The 13,727-nt window shown below is 45.0% G+C and overlaps 1 protein-coding gene across 4 annotated transcripts in view; it reads right to left on the bottom strand.

The window, feature by feature from the left end:
* Positions 1–12,997, bottom strand: part of AMPH (amphiphysin) — a 959,953-nt gene extending 946,956 nt beyond the window's left edge. For all 4 annotated transcript variants that reach the window (XM_078688208.1, XM_078688209.1, XM_078688210.1 and 1 more), the window contains exon 1: positions 12,911–12,997. In XM_078688208.1, the coding sequence (XP_078544334.1) occupies positions 12,911–12,979 (69 nt within the window). In that variant the 5' untranslated portion in view covers positions 12,980–12,997. The remainder of the gene's footprint in view (positions 1–12,910) is intronic.
* Between the last annotated feature and the right edge of the window lie 730 nt (positions 12,998–13,727).

Raw genomic sequence — 13,727 nt, 5'->3', positions numbered from 1 at the left:
AAAATGCTTCCAATTCTCCTTTCATTCTGACTTTGTATGTGTGCTGCACTCATACAAAGTAGGAAAAGGTTTCAAGCTATTCTAAAAATGTAATTTTGTACTGTAAGTGTTCCCTTCCAGTCCAAAACATATCCCAGACTCACAGAAACACCCTTGCACTAAGGGTACCATATGTGCAAAGCAGCGATAAGCCATGCAGAGTGGCTTAAATCAGCTTTGTAAATATGATGCAGGGCACTGCGTCCTCGGAACATCCAAAAAAGTGACATTCCAGTGGTGCAATCCCCTTGTACATATGCCCCTTGATTTCTTACTACTGATCCAGAAAACATTAATATAGGGAGTTAATTGAATCAGGAAATGATCAATCTATTTTCAATTTAGTTCAAATGACTGTGTTTATTAAATGTTGTATTGAAAAGTGTACTGGAGCTCTCATGCCTGTGTCATAAAAATCTAACCAAAAGTTATATATTTTTTTCTCCATTCCAGAATATTTCTTTTTTTGCAATTTAATTTTGAAAGAGCTTTTTTAATAATGAAATTCAGAAGGAAATTCCTCTTAGCCACCTCAATTTAGGATACCATTCTACTAAATTCTACTAATATTCAAGGAAAAACACTGGTCTGAATCCCAGACCTTTTTTCAACCATCTGCCTGCACACCTTTTATCACTGTTTAATAGAATACAAAAATATTTTATGGTATATTTTCGTATTTATGCTCTTTACACAGTGCCTTTGATTTAAGCCTGAATTCGTTCCAGGATTGAGCACACATGTATGTTATTTCATTTGTGTGACATCTAGCAGGTGGCTGCCGCATCCTTTGAGATGAACACTAGTCCAACCACAATATTAATCCACTTTCCAACACATCGTATGGTATGATATGGTATGATATGGTATGGTATGATATGGTATGGTATGGTATGAGATGGGATGGGATGGTAAGTAACGGGATGAGATGGGATGGGATGGGATTCCAAAACAGCATAGTGATTTTTGCATATCAGGGCACATGTTTGATTGAAGATACAAGCATTGAGGTTTAGGACAGGAAAAACAAGTTATAACAATGCACCATATGGACAAATTGTCTCATGTTTCTGTGCTTCAGTTTCTTCAATAGGAAGTGGTTCAGGTCAAATATGGTTAAATGTGTCACGCGCGCTAACAAGGTTTCTTCTCTGTACCTGTCTGCTACCCCTTAGTACATGTCATTATCCTGCTGATTAAATACATCACTTGTGCTCTTGAGTGAGCTTGCTGCAGTCATCTGATATGCTTAGTATCATATACAGTTCTGTACTCTTGCAGTGCTATCATAATGCTGATTACATCTCTGTACAGCTCCTAGAAGCATTGATTTGAACTAGATACTGTTATAGGCATGAGCTGTGACAGTAAGGCATAGATGAACGAATAGCAGATTGGGCAGGACATGCATTCATGATCATGCGACATAAAATATCAACAGACCATAAGAAAAACAGAAATAAGCCTTAGCACTGCCTTTCAAGAAAAGTAACGTAAATGTCTTCAGAAGAAACTTAGAGGGCTCGTGATATGCAATTAACTCAGCTCATCTTACATCCTCACTGAACGTCATTCAAAAATGTTATAGACAGCCGTCATTATCCAGGTTCCAGTATCTTTAGTATTTGAGCTAGCATCCTGTTGAAATTGCCTTTCTCTCCAGTCCTATTCGCTTTTAACATCAATTCAGCTCTTAGACCAAATACAAGCCAAAGATATTGTAAATTTTTCCTTAGGTGATTTCCCAGGAGGAGATACTAACAGAAAACAGAGATATTTTAATGTATTTATAAAGTTTTGTATAGCGCGAACATGACTCTAGAGGGTTTCATAGCACTTTATATTGTAGGGTAGCTAGGATACAGTTGTAAGAATAGACACTCATCACATATATGAGAGTAGCATAGTAAGACTGGTATCTATGGTTGCAAATCAATGTAGAGGTCACGCAGAGCATCGGAACAATAGGCAGGTAAATAAACAATAAAACATAATGTATCTTAGGGTAGAAATGTGTTCATTAGAAATGTTTTACAGCTTTTCTGAATAAAGAGGTACATGAAATTTAGCGGATATCCAGTGACAGAGGGTTCCATATATTCCGGGTGATACCAGAGAAAGCTCTGTAGCTCATTCTCTTTTTGTGGAACATCTGGGGTTTCAGTAGCAGTGAACGCACACTGTGTGAGGATTTGCATCCCCCAAATAACTCTAGCTTGTGTGCCAGTCTGACCACAGTCTGCTCACTAAACAAAAACAGAGTTCACCAGTAAGTGGAGCCTGGTAGAACAGCTCTCTCTTCAACCTCTTTGAAATGAGTAAGCTTCATATTTTAATGTCTTTTTTAAAGAAAGGACATAAAATAATAAAACTTGAAAGTGCTATTCAACATCTCCAGTTAGCAAAAACACAGCATCCTGCTTGTTAGTAGGCTGCTCAAGATGTAAACATATGACCCCCATTTTAAGAATATCTTAAGCAGACTATATAGTTGGTCTGTCATTATGTGATTCACATTTTTCTACAGCCCATTACACCATAGAGCACACATCAATTGGTCAGCCCACTTCAGTAATTCGCTAACTTCACTCTAAGTGACAGCATCCTCCTCTTTCACAAGGAGTACCATTTCCTCACTAAGTAATTCCTTTCACTGCTCAGGACAAGCACTGACAGAGCTCAGATAACCATCAGGCAGTACTAGACTTATTGCCTACAGCTTTGAGAAAGCAAATATGTTTTTCTTTTGCCAATTTGTTTTTATTTTGATGAGGAATCAGCAGCTCCTGCAGCAAAAATATTTTACATAAAAACATGAAAAACAACAAAATAGGCATTGTCAAAGCGAGAAGGCTTGCAACCAGTGCCAGACACATTGACTTTGTCAATGCTTGTTAAATCTATGATAATGATTCATATAGTCACTCAACAGAACACCTTTGGCACTTTAGTTCCTAAACTCAGATAGCATCAAACTACTTAAAGCCAGGAATCTGCGAATCAGCTCTTATTGTCAATTAACAAAGTCAACTTTCCACATATCTCGACAAACCATTCTCTGCCACGGTTCCTAGCATTTGGAATTCCCTACTCCAGTACCTCTGATAGAAAACCTGTCTATCTCAGTTTAGGAAAAGTGCTTAACATCTGGCTTTTTTACCAGTACCTTTTTTGCTAATTTTATATCCTTTTTTAGGTGGAGCCTAGAGTCAGCGTGCAAGCGCTGCTCTGGTGTAGATCAGGGGTAGTGAAGTACATGAGGAAAGCCCTGCCCATATTTTTCATTGGTCTGTGTCTTTGTCCTTCCTAAATGCTGCCTTCCAATTGGTTTATAGGTGTGTTAGTCCCTTCTTATGATGGCCATGTCGTCATTTGTATCCTCCCATGGCTACTGGCCCCTTTACTTCGAGTGTTGCACGGTATGTGTTATTTAGGTTGTGAGCACTATTTTCTTTAATGAGGTTCTCTTACTGCCATGCCTTCTCCACCCTGCACTTCCATTGTTGTGCCTTCTCGCCCCCCACCCACCCGCACTCCCATTGCCCATGTCTTCTTCCACCTCCAGCGCGCTCCTGTTGTCCATGCCTTCTCGCACCCCCGCCTGCACTCACGCTGTTTGTGCCTTCTCGCCCCCTGCCTACAAAGAGTGGTCACAATGGTTTTATTACCTACTTGACTGATAAAAGAAAGTACAAGCAAATGATTCATGAGGAACAGTGTATCACTTTCAAATGCAATCTCTTTCTTACAAGCACTCGCAGTTGTACAGTTTTTGTTGGTAATAAAAAAAATGTTTTGTTTCTAATGTTCCTATAAGAAATTGTATTTCTGATTGGCTAGGGCATGTGCCTGAGCCAGGCAGAAACCACCACTCTAGTCAGGACAAGGGAGTTACATGCTGAAGATAAGCCCTGCTTACCCCATTGGTAGCTTGGCAGAGCAGTCAGGCTTATCCCAGAGGCAATGTGTAAAGCATTTCCGCAACACACTCACACAACAGCGGCACACTAGGCACACCACAAAAGAAACTCCACACAAGGTTATATAAAAATAGCCTTTGTACTATCCAGAAAAACACATTAGAACACAATCGCTTATGTATACTGTGCCACCAGGCACTTGTCATGACTTCACAGGTAGTACATAAATCACCTTGCCAATCGGGCAATTGTCATAATATTACATACATTTTAAGGCCAATCGGGCCACTGTCATAACTAGTACACTTAGGAACCAGTAGCTACTGGTAATATGGCACTCAGCACAACACGTTATGCATACATATGATCATCAGTGCACCTTTGCACACACTTGCCACAATACCCGTATTGTGAGCACGTCATGCCCACCTTAGCTATGTGCGATTCATATAATCCCTCTTAGCGTGGGGATCACGAAGTCAAGTCAGGCAACCACAAGGAGCCGCCTCTGCACTCCTATTATGCAGTATACGTGCTCTGGGCCTCTCGGGCTACTGGGCCATCTGCCCAGCTAATACCACGAATACGGTAGTCCCTATCAGGGGCCTCCATCGAGGTCTCACCCCGAGCGGCCCACAACAACAATGCCCCTGATATGCATACCACCAGTAGGGGAGGCACCCGCTCTGCCCACGTTGGCCGAGGACCTCCCTGTATCCAATTGACTGGCCCCCACGAGTGCACAGCCCGCAGACAAATATTGCCAAGGCCATAGCTCTCCCTGTGTAGCGGGGCCTCCTGCAGTCCTCACAGGGTGTGCATCCCCTCTGGCTGCACAGAACTGGAAAAGGGTTCCCAATTCCTTCAGGGCAAGGGAATCCCTCGTGGACCCCTCCACACGCAGGGTAAACAATCGGCGGCAGTGGAGAAGCGATCACTGCCACGCACTCCGTCTGCCTTGAAGCAGCAGCCTTCCTTAGGGAGTGAGGGACTCACAGCGTCAGGGCCAGCTCTTTTCTTTTCTCTGATGGCTTCACTCCTGGAAGGCAGACCCGCCCACAACCAGGCATCCTCCGCAAGACTTCCGGCTTCTCCCGCAATTCCCTCATTACTACGGCCACTCGCTGGGGTAGCCACTCTCAGCCTCATAGATGGAGTCAACTTCTTTCTCAACGCAGGCTTCCTCCTGACAGTCCACAAAGAGAACTCCCCCTGAGTTCTCAATCGTAAGAACGTGCGGCGCAGTGTTGGATCCAGACACACAGAGCCCCAGCCTGAGAGGAGGGGGCGGGGCTGCCCATGCTGCAGGGCACACCGCAACAGCTTTCCTCTGCGTCAGCGTTGTGTCAGCCCACTCTCTTGGCAGCAGAATTAAAGAGCGCTCACCAGCACTATAAGTTCCCCAGCACAGGGGCAGAGAAAAAGGGGCACAAGCAGGCCTGCATGCGGGGCCTCTTGGCAGAGGGCAGTCCCTTCAGCTACCCAGCAGGCAGTTGCAAATGGCAGTTCCTCCTGTCACACAGCAGTCCTCGCTGTCCTCTTCTGTTTTAGTCCCAAGCAAGCTCAACAGACATGGGGTCACAGCCCAGTACTTATACCAGTTAGTGTCTTTGTCTCCCCCCCAGCCAGTTCTCGGAGCCCAGTCCAAACCAGTTCTGGGGGGCACTTTGCAAGTGCACAACACTCCCCATTGTAAGTGTAAGCCCTGGCCCCAGACACATCACAGGGGCAGAGCCATCATCGTGAAAGGCAGGCACAGCCCTATTCAGGTGCAGTTGCTACTCCTACCACCACTCCAAATGCAGACCAGGCCTATTCAGCCTAGAGCTGACTAATCCAGACTCTCTGAAGCCACTGCACCTCCCAAGCCCCTGTTACTCCAGAGCCAGACAGTCAATTCACATCCTAGTAGATGACCAAAGACATATAGCACACAGAAATGCCTACTTCTAAAAGTGGCAATTCTAAAATAGTATTATGAAATCTGCGAACACCAATATGCAGCATTTATCACCACTATTCCAAACATACCAAACGTAATCACGCTAACCCTCTCATGTCAGGAATTACCACTGAAGCACAAATCTGGGAATCCCCAATGCATCCCTGTGAGAGGGCAGCCTCACAGCAGTGAGAAACCAAATAAGCTATTTGTCAATACCACAACACAGTTAAGGCACATGTCCTACCTTTTACCTACATCGCACCCTGACAATAGGGCTAGCTAGGGCCTACCTTAGGGGTGACTGATATGTAGTAGAAGTGGAGTCACAGACAAGGCAACCACTTTATGTGCCATGTAACCGAGGCAGTAAACTGTGCGTGCAGGCCCTGTAGTGGCAGAGGCCTGAGACAGATTTGAAAGGCTACTTTGGGGGGTGGCGCAACCAGCGCTACAAGCCCGCCAGTAGCATCTAATTTACTGGCCCTGAGTATATGAGATACCACTGTACAAGGGCCTGTTAAGGTAAATTAAATATGCCAAACAGGTATAGACCAATCTTACCAAGTTTACCATAGAGAGCACATGCACTTTAGCACTGAACAGCAGTGATAAAGTGCCCAGAGTCCTAAAAGCAAACACAACAGGTCAGAAAAAATACAGGAGGAAGGCAAAAAGTTCTGGGATGACCCTGCAAAAAGGGCCAAGTCCAACAATTCCTAAACCACAGAACTTGGAGGTTTGCGTTATTCTGCTACGAAATGTAATTGAAGGGAAACTAATAAGTGCAACTGAGCGATAAAAAAAAATTATAATTGTTGGACCCCATTTCTAACAATAACGTAAAGCAGAATGTAACCTGTAATAGTTTTTTATGTAATCTGTGCGTTCTTTGCTGGCTAACAAAGTTTAAATGAATTCTTCATGCAAATAAACTGTGTGATATAATTAACTCAGAAGTCAGCTTCCTTGGAGATTTTTCGGACTAATGGATTGGCAATCACCTGCCAGGACCTCCTCCCCTTGAGAATATTCGGAAGTAACATTGACAAATGTTTTCATTGAATACATCCTACGTAGTCAGCAGAGTTCACAGACAGCCTCACTGCATAAAGTCTAAGGTACAAGCCAAGATTCAAACATAGGAATGTCTACCACTCCGTAAACTCCCCCTACTTCACGGAAGGTTTGCTAGGTCGTGATCAGTACATCTATGCCTTGCACTCTACATCAATAGTTCCCACAGTATGGGGGGAAAAATGACGGTACAAAAGGGGGTGGTGATGGACGGAGCATCTGAATCAATCAAACACTCACACCCAGTCAAAAGATCTGGGTTTAATCCATCACTGTTCTTTAGCCCACTCTGCCACCCCAGTTCAGACAAATGACGACCAGGATGTTTTAGTTTAATGCCCACATTGCAAAGATAAAATAAGCTAGAATGGTCCATATGGTCCCCGTTGTAGAGTGTTTTTACTAGGACTGGGCAGAATTTCAATTACTCTGAAGTAATCAGAGTAATTTCTGTGATTATGTGCTACTCTTTGATGTGGTTACCGATAAATATGCACTTACTCCTGCTAGCGCAATTAAGGGTAATTTGGGGAGAGTCTACAGCGAGAGCATATTAAGCGAGTGTGAGTGGCTTCTAGCTCTTGCTATTCATGTTCTACAGCATTTAGCGCTGCTTTTTTAGTGCAAAATGCACCGTCAGGTCCATTTTCGGATGCAAGGGTGTGTTCTGCAGGAAGAAAATAGTGCTAAAGGCTGGTAACAAGTTGGGGCAAAGTCTTGATTTACTAGTCCCTCAAAATATACCTACAGTGGGCTGTGGCTCTGACCAGAGGAATATTTCTGTTTCATCACATGCAGAGAATTATTTTACACCCTAAGTAGTCCATGCATTGCAACGCTTGAAGGACTATGTTACATCTCAAAAGTACACCCAATCAACAAGAATTATATTCTTTATCTCCTAGATGCATTGCACACTGAAAATAATGATTGTTTTTTCGTCGTCACTGCAGCAGGCAATTTTTTAAATGTTTTAGTTAGGGGTCAAATGCAAGCCAGGCCTTTTGACTTTGCCAATGGCTGTTTAGTACTATGAATCCTACTGTTCTGAACATCAAGTGATCCTCTATTGTTGGAAACAAATGCATTGCAACTGTTTTTTTAAATTTTATTTTACAAGCATTTTTTTCTGTATTTAAAGAATAAACACAAACGTGTTTTTAATGTTAGCACCTACACGGGGGAGATGTACGATGATATATATATATATATATATATATATATATATATATATATATATATATATATATATATATATATATATATTCGTCACACCAACCTTTGAATTTCAAAAGAAGGAAACTCGAGCCGCAACTTCCATAAGCGTGATGATTTTATTCAAGCAAGCAAAATGGTCACAAACGCCCGACGCGTTTCGGTGCAGCCGCACCTTGGACCCGTGACCAAGGTGCGGCTGCACCGAAACGCGTTGGGCGTTTGTGACCATTTTGCTTGCTTGAATTAAATCATCACGCTTATGGAAGTTGCGGCTCGAGTTTCCTTCTTTTGAAATTCAAAGGTTGGTGTGACGAATTTTAGAGGATCGCCTCCTCACTCGAGCCCGCCGCCATCAAGTTGGCTGGGGGATCGGCGAACAGTGGTGTACAATATATATATATATATATATATATATATATATATATTCTCGCTCTCTGTCCCACTTGGTAATCAGGGCACTCGCGGGTGGGTGCGGTATGCGGTAATGGGCCACCGCAATAACACAGCGCTCAGCTTCAGATTCGTAATTCTCCAAAGAACCGCACTCGTGGAGTCAAAGTTTTCCGTGCTCACACCATCAAATTTTAATCACACAGATTAACAGACGCGTTTCAGCGTAAAGCCTTCGTCAGTGTCAATTACATTGCGAGGTTTAGCATGGGTATTAAAGCAAAACATTCATTCATTCATTCAACTCAAAGTCTTGTTCCCTGCTGCTGTTCCTTTTTATCCTGAGTAGTTCCCCGTATGGGATGCTCTGTATCAGTTTCGTGGGGTGGTTGCTGTCTGCTCTTAGGATGGAATTGCCAGCAGTAGGCTTCCTATATAGTGCTGTGTGCACTCCTTCCTCATCCACACTCACCCTTAGATCCAGGTAGTCAGCTGTGGTGCGGCTGACCGTTCCTGTGAAGTGTAGGTTACAGTTGTTGTCATTCAAGATTTCTATATATTGACGAGCCCCCTCCATCGTCCCCTGCCACCCGATGAGGAGGTCGTCGATATATCTAAACCACCTAACCACTTTCCCTGTTTCCTGTCCCTCGATCTGTAGAGCCATGGGCACCTGCTCCTCCCACCAGCCTACGAACAAGTTCGCGTAGCTGGGGGCAAAGCAGGTGCCCATCGCAGTCCGAGATATCTGTGTATACAGCTGTTCATCGAACAGGAAAATGTTGCTCGTCAAACAGAATTCCACAAATTCTAGAAGCATTTGATTGTGCAAATACATGGCATGATGGACAAGTATGAACCTTGATATTGGGGATTGTGAGGCTTCACATCCCCCCTTTTCTTATCTCCCCACGATTATCATGGGGAGCCAGGCCGATACACGGCAATATTATAGTAATTCAAGGAATACTTGAGGTAACATAGATCGCGCAGCGTATTACAATGCATTAAATGTATTAAACACACTGCAAGATGGCGCGACCTAAAAACACACAGTCCGTCAACCATGTCTATGAATGTTTTGCTTTAATACCCATGCTAAACCTCGCAATGTAATTGACACTGACGAAGGCTTTACGCTGAAACGCGTCTGTTAATCTGTGTGATTAAAATTTGATGGTGTGAGCACGGAAAACTTTGACTCCACGAGTGCGGTTCTTTGGAGAATTACGAATCTGAAGCTGAGCGCTGTGTATGTATATATATATATATATATATATATATATATATATATATATATATATATATATATCGGCTCCAAAGATCCCACCCCGTCTATAACGAGAAACAGGAAGCAGCACTCCAGGGTAAATCCACGGTTCAGTTTTTAATTCAAATTCAAAACGCGCTTTCGGCACTGGGCCTTCGTCAGTGTTCAAACAAACAAAGTGCCACAAAACCTTGTTGCATTTAAAATCATCACGTGTCCATTTTACAAGACATAAAGATAGGACCAATAGATGGAAACATGGTCGCCATCTTTGAATGGGTAAAAAATGTGTGTTATGTGTGGCAAACCGCTCTTCAATCCGAGCAATATACAAATATACCATATAGATAAACTGGCAATAATAAACACAAATCGAAATCGATTATGCAGTGTAGCCATTATCATAATGCCCACAGATGGGCTGTGTATATTATATACTCATGAATGTCCCCACTCATATAACACAATTATTCTGCCCTGGATGGGCCCAAACACATTCTAATCTGGGTTACGTGATGGTGAAACTACAAAAGGCAATAATTGTACAATTAAAGCGAGTTTAAGCAATTACAAACGAAATAGTAAATTTTACAGCTGATCAGTTATCCCATATCTTATAGACGGGGTGGGATCTTTGGAGCCGATATTGTGGTCGGGTGCACCCCCGGTCAGCAGGCACCAGCCAAGGAGTGCGACAGGCAGGTGCAAACGGAGCGTTTATATATATATATATATATATATATATATATATATATATATATATATATATATATATATTAATGTGTCTCTTGTGTAATAGTGAATGTTTTTAACTAGTGCAGGTGGGGGACAACTTGGAACACGCTGGTGAATATTTCTGGGAATTAAACATGAAAAGACCGCACAGGACAGAAGGTGGCCTCTTGGGATGAGTGGCTCACGTGATGCGGAGATGGGCGTGGCCACTCATGGGGCAGCTCCATTCAGCTGCTAGGACCTCCTGGGAGGGTTCACCGTGACTCAGAGCCAGGCAGACAGGATATTAAAGGAAATACAATCCGCTTACTCCTCTGGGTTCACGGCGTGCGACGCTCAGATGTAGCACACTCCAGCACGAGCAGGGATGAGCACATAATAACAACAGGTGCAGAGCTCTGCCGTGCAAGGTGTGCACTGCCTTCCAACGCGCATGTCCGTACTATCTGCTTTTCACTCTTTCGAGAACTAAATAGTAATCTTAGGCAGAGGCTAGGCACGGCTCAGAGCCTGTATGTATCAAGTGTGCAGTGACACCCACCTATTGTGTTTGCTTCCGGGTAGCAGGTTATGCCCTGTAAAATTGCGCGTAAACAAACAGACAGAGGAAGATGTTATTTTACTAGTGTGTGTGAGATATACTGTCAGAATGTGGGTGTTTGTGCATGGGCGCGCATGTGTGTGTGCATGCACCTGTATGGCGTGCACGAGGAAGATGTAATTGTAGCTGTTACAATATGTGGGGAGATGGTGTGTGGGTCGGGATGTCTGTGACTGTAGTATGCAGTTTTGTCTGCGTTACATATCGCGTGTGTTTCTGTGTTTGGGTGTGTATTTGTGAGTGAGTGTATGTACCCACGTGGTTATTTTGATGGGTTGTCGCTTGCAATACAATGAATTCTAGCGGTTCCTCTGCATATATTTGTGTCCTTCTATCTCTTTTCCAGTCTCTCTTACTACTTCCCTCTCCCACACGGGCAGATACTGGCAGGTCTGCTGTTCTCTCCTACAGGACTTCTCTTTCTCTTCTTCTCATTCTTTCACTCTATTTCGCACGCTGTTCGTCCCTCTCTTTCCCAGCCCCCTCGAGGACGCTATAGCTGTCTCCGTGCCACTCTGTTACTCTGTAGTACTTGCTGTGTCTTTCACCCCCACTCACGCTCATGGCGGGGCTCAGGTCTCATCCGTGCCTTTCCCCATCTCAGTCACGCACACACCGTGAGGGTGAGCACACTACACGGAAACACGCGGATCATTGAACGTGAGCGCAAGAGATACATTCCTGAACTCGTGACAATACAAATGCATGTTCCCATTTAAATTCACAAAGTAAAATGCGGCTGACCATTTAATGTAAATTCCTCAGTATACCATTAACATGACGTCCATTTAGCAGGACTTAAAAACATAAAGCGGCGAGTTGCCTGTTTTTTGACGGGCGCCGGCAGCTCGGCTCACGTGCCCACGCTATAAATATTCATCCTTTGTCTATGCTCTGACGGGCCTGACAGCCCGGGGTATCCCCAGAGGCGCAGAGTCTTTTTCCGGTTTCTCTGCGTCCCTTGGCAGTAGTCTGCATGTGTTTGGGGCTCTTTGGCCCAGCTGCCTCCCTGACCTCCAGCAGAAGGACGGCCCGTGGTAGGACACGCTCGCCTCTGCTTCTTCGTGCACTGAAAACCCATCCCAGGACACTGTCAAAGACGATCCTTCTCTTCCTCCGCATTATTGATCGGTCTCAGAACAAACATCGACTCCCTCAGCCCCGTCCTTGCCCGCTCGGTCCTGCCTGCGAATACGGCGAAGCGCTCTGACAGCAGCAGGCAGCCGCGGTGGATGCCTGCCCGACATACTCGGGGCCGCAGCAGGCAGTCTTAAGGGATTACAGTGAGGCGGACTGTTCTGGCTGCTGTCTAGGAAGGAGGTGGGAGGGCCACCCCGGTCCAATTCACCTAGGGAAGGTGGCACCCTTTGGGCATTCGTAACCATGTACGCCGGCGCGGTAGCATCGCACAACACGGAACTAGAATACTAACACAACAACAGCATTTTAACACCTCATCATTCCTGCACATCTCATGGAAGGTAGTTTAACCTGCCAAGCTTCCCTGGCACCTGCCTCATGGGGTCCCTGCACACCAAGCCTCGCGTGCCCAGTGCCAGCCACGACTCCTCCCCCGGTCCCCAACCCCCACACGATGTCCACATTGCAAACGACAAAGAAGGCGGCAGCATCCCCCAGATCGTGCCCTTTCCACTCTCGGATACTGCCGTCTCGGGCGCAGCAGCCTACCCGCTCCCCGCTTCTCGGCCCCCTCGTACCTTTTCCTGAGCTCTGCTCAGCCGCTTCTGCACGTTTTTGGCAAAGACGCCTGTTTTCATGTCAGCCATGGCTGCTGCTGTTGCTGGACCAGGGAGCCTAGTGAGGGAGAGAGCCCAGGGGCTGAGAGGCAGCAGGCAGAGCTGAGGAAAGGGTGGGCGGAGCAACCAGGAGCAGTGGGCGGGGCCACGAACACTTTAAAGGTACATAGAGGCAAGAACAAATTGTCTTCTGCGGAGACACCAATTCACCCATGCAGCGTGTGTGTTGGCGTAGGTCTGAGCAGTGTCTGCTTTGGTATACAGTCCGGCGCTCTCTCTTCAGCACCTCTGTGCGCTGCAGCGTCCACGAGCACTCTGTGCTCTCCATGGTGCTGAACTTGGTTACAGCCGCTAAGCATTTGCTTCGGTTGGCACTTGCTGTCGTCTCCTCGTAATACACCAACGCCGGGTTTAATTCATACCAACATCCGCAGAAACCAACGGCACCAGCCTGAATCCTTGCACAGCAACAGACCACACTGCTACCTACTATAGCTATGCTGAACACTTACCATGCAAAAATAGATACTCCGGATCTAATAAACTGGTATTCAAGGTATGGAGGCATAAAGGGGGCGTGGCCACGGGGAGACATGAGGAGATGAACCAGACAGTTAACTTATATATTTGTTTTTGTTCCTTAAACTCTGCCTCCCCAAAAATTAGCAGCAACTACAAATGTGACAGTAAATCTGATCTGGCCTACTCGATTGGTCATAAACAGGCTGCATTCTGAGTAGATATCTGTGTACCCAGCAATTTCGAGGGTAGAATAACT

This window comes from Lissotriton helveticus, chromosome 4_1 (assembly GCF_964261635.1).
Source record: "Lissotriton helveticus chromosome 4_1, aLisHel1.1, whole genome shotgun sequence".
NCBI classification, from domain to species: Eukaryota; Metazoa; Chordata; class Amphibia; order Caudata; family Salamandridae; genus Lissotriton; species Lissotriton helveticus.
The sequence above is the reverse complement of the archived record's forward strand: the minus strand, read 5'-3'. Positions and strand labels throughout refer to the sequence as shown.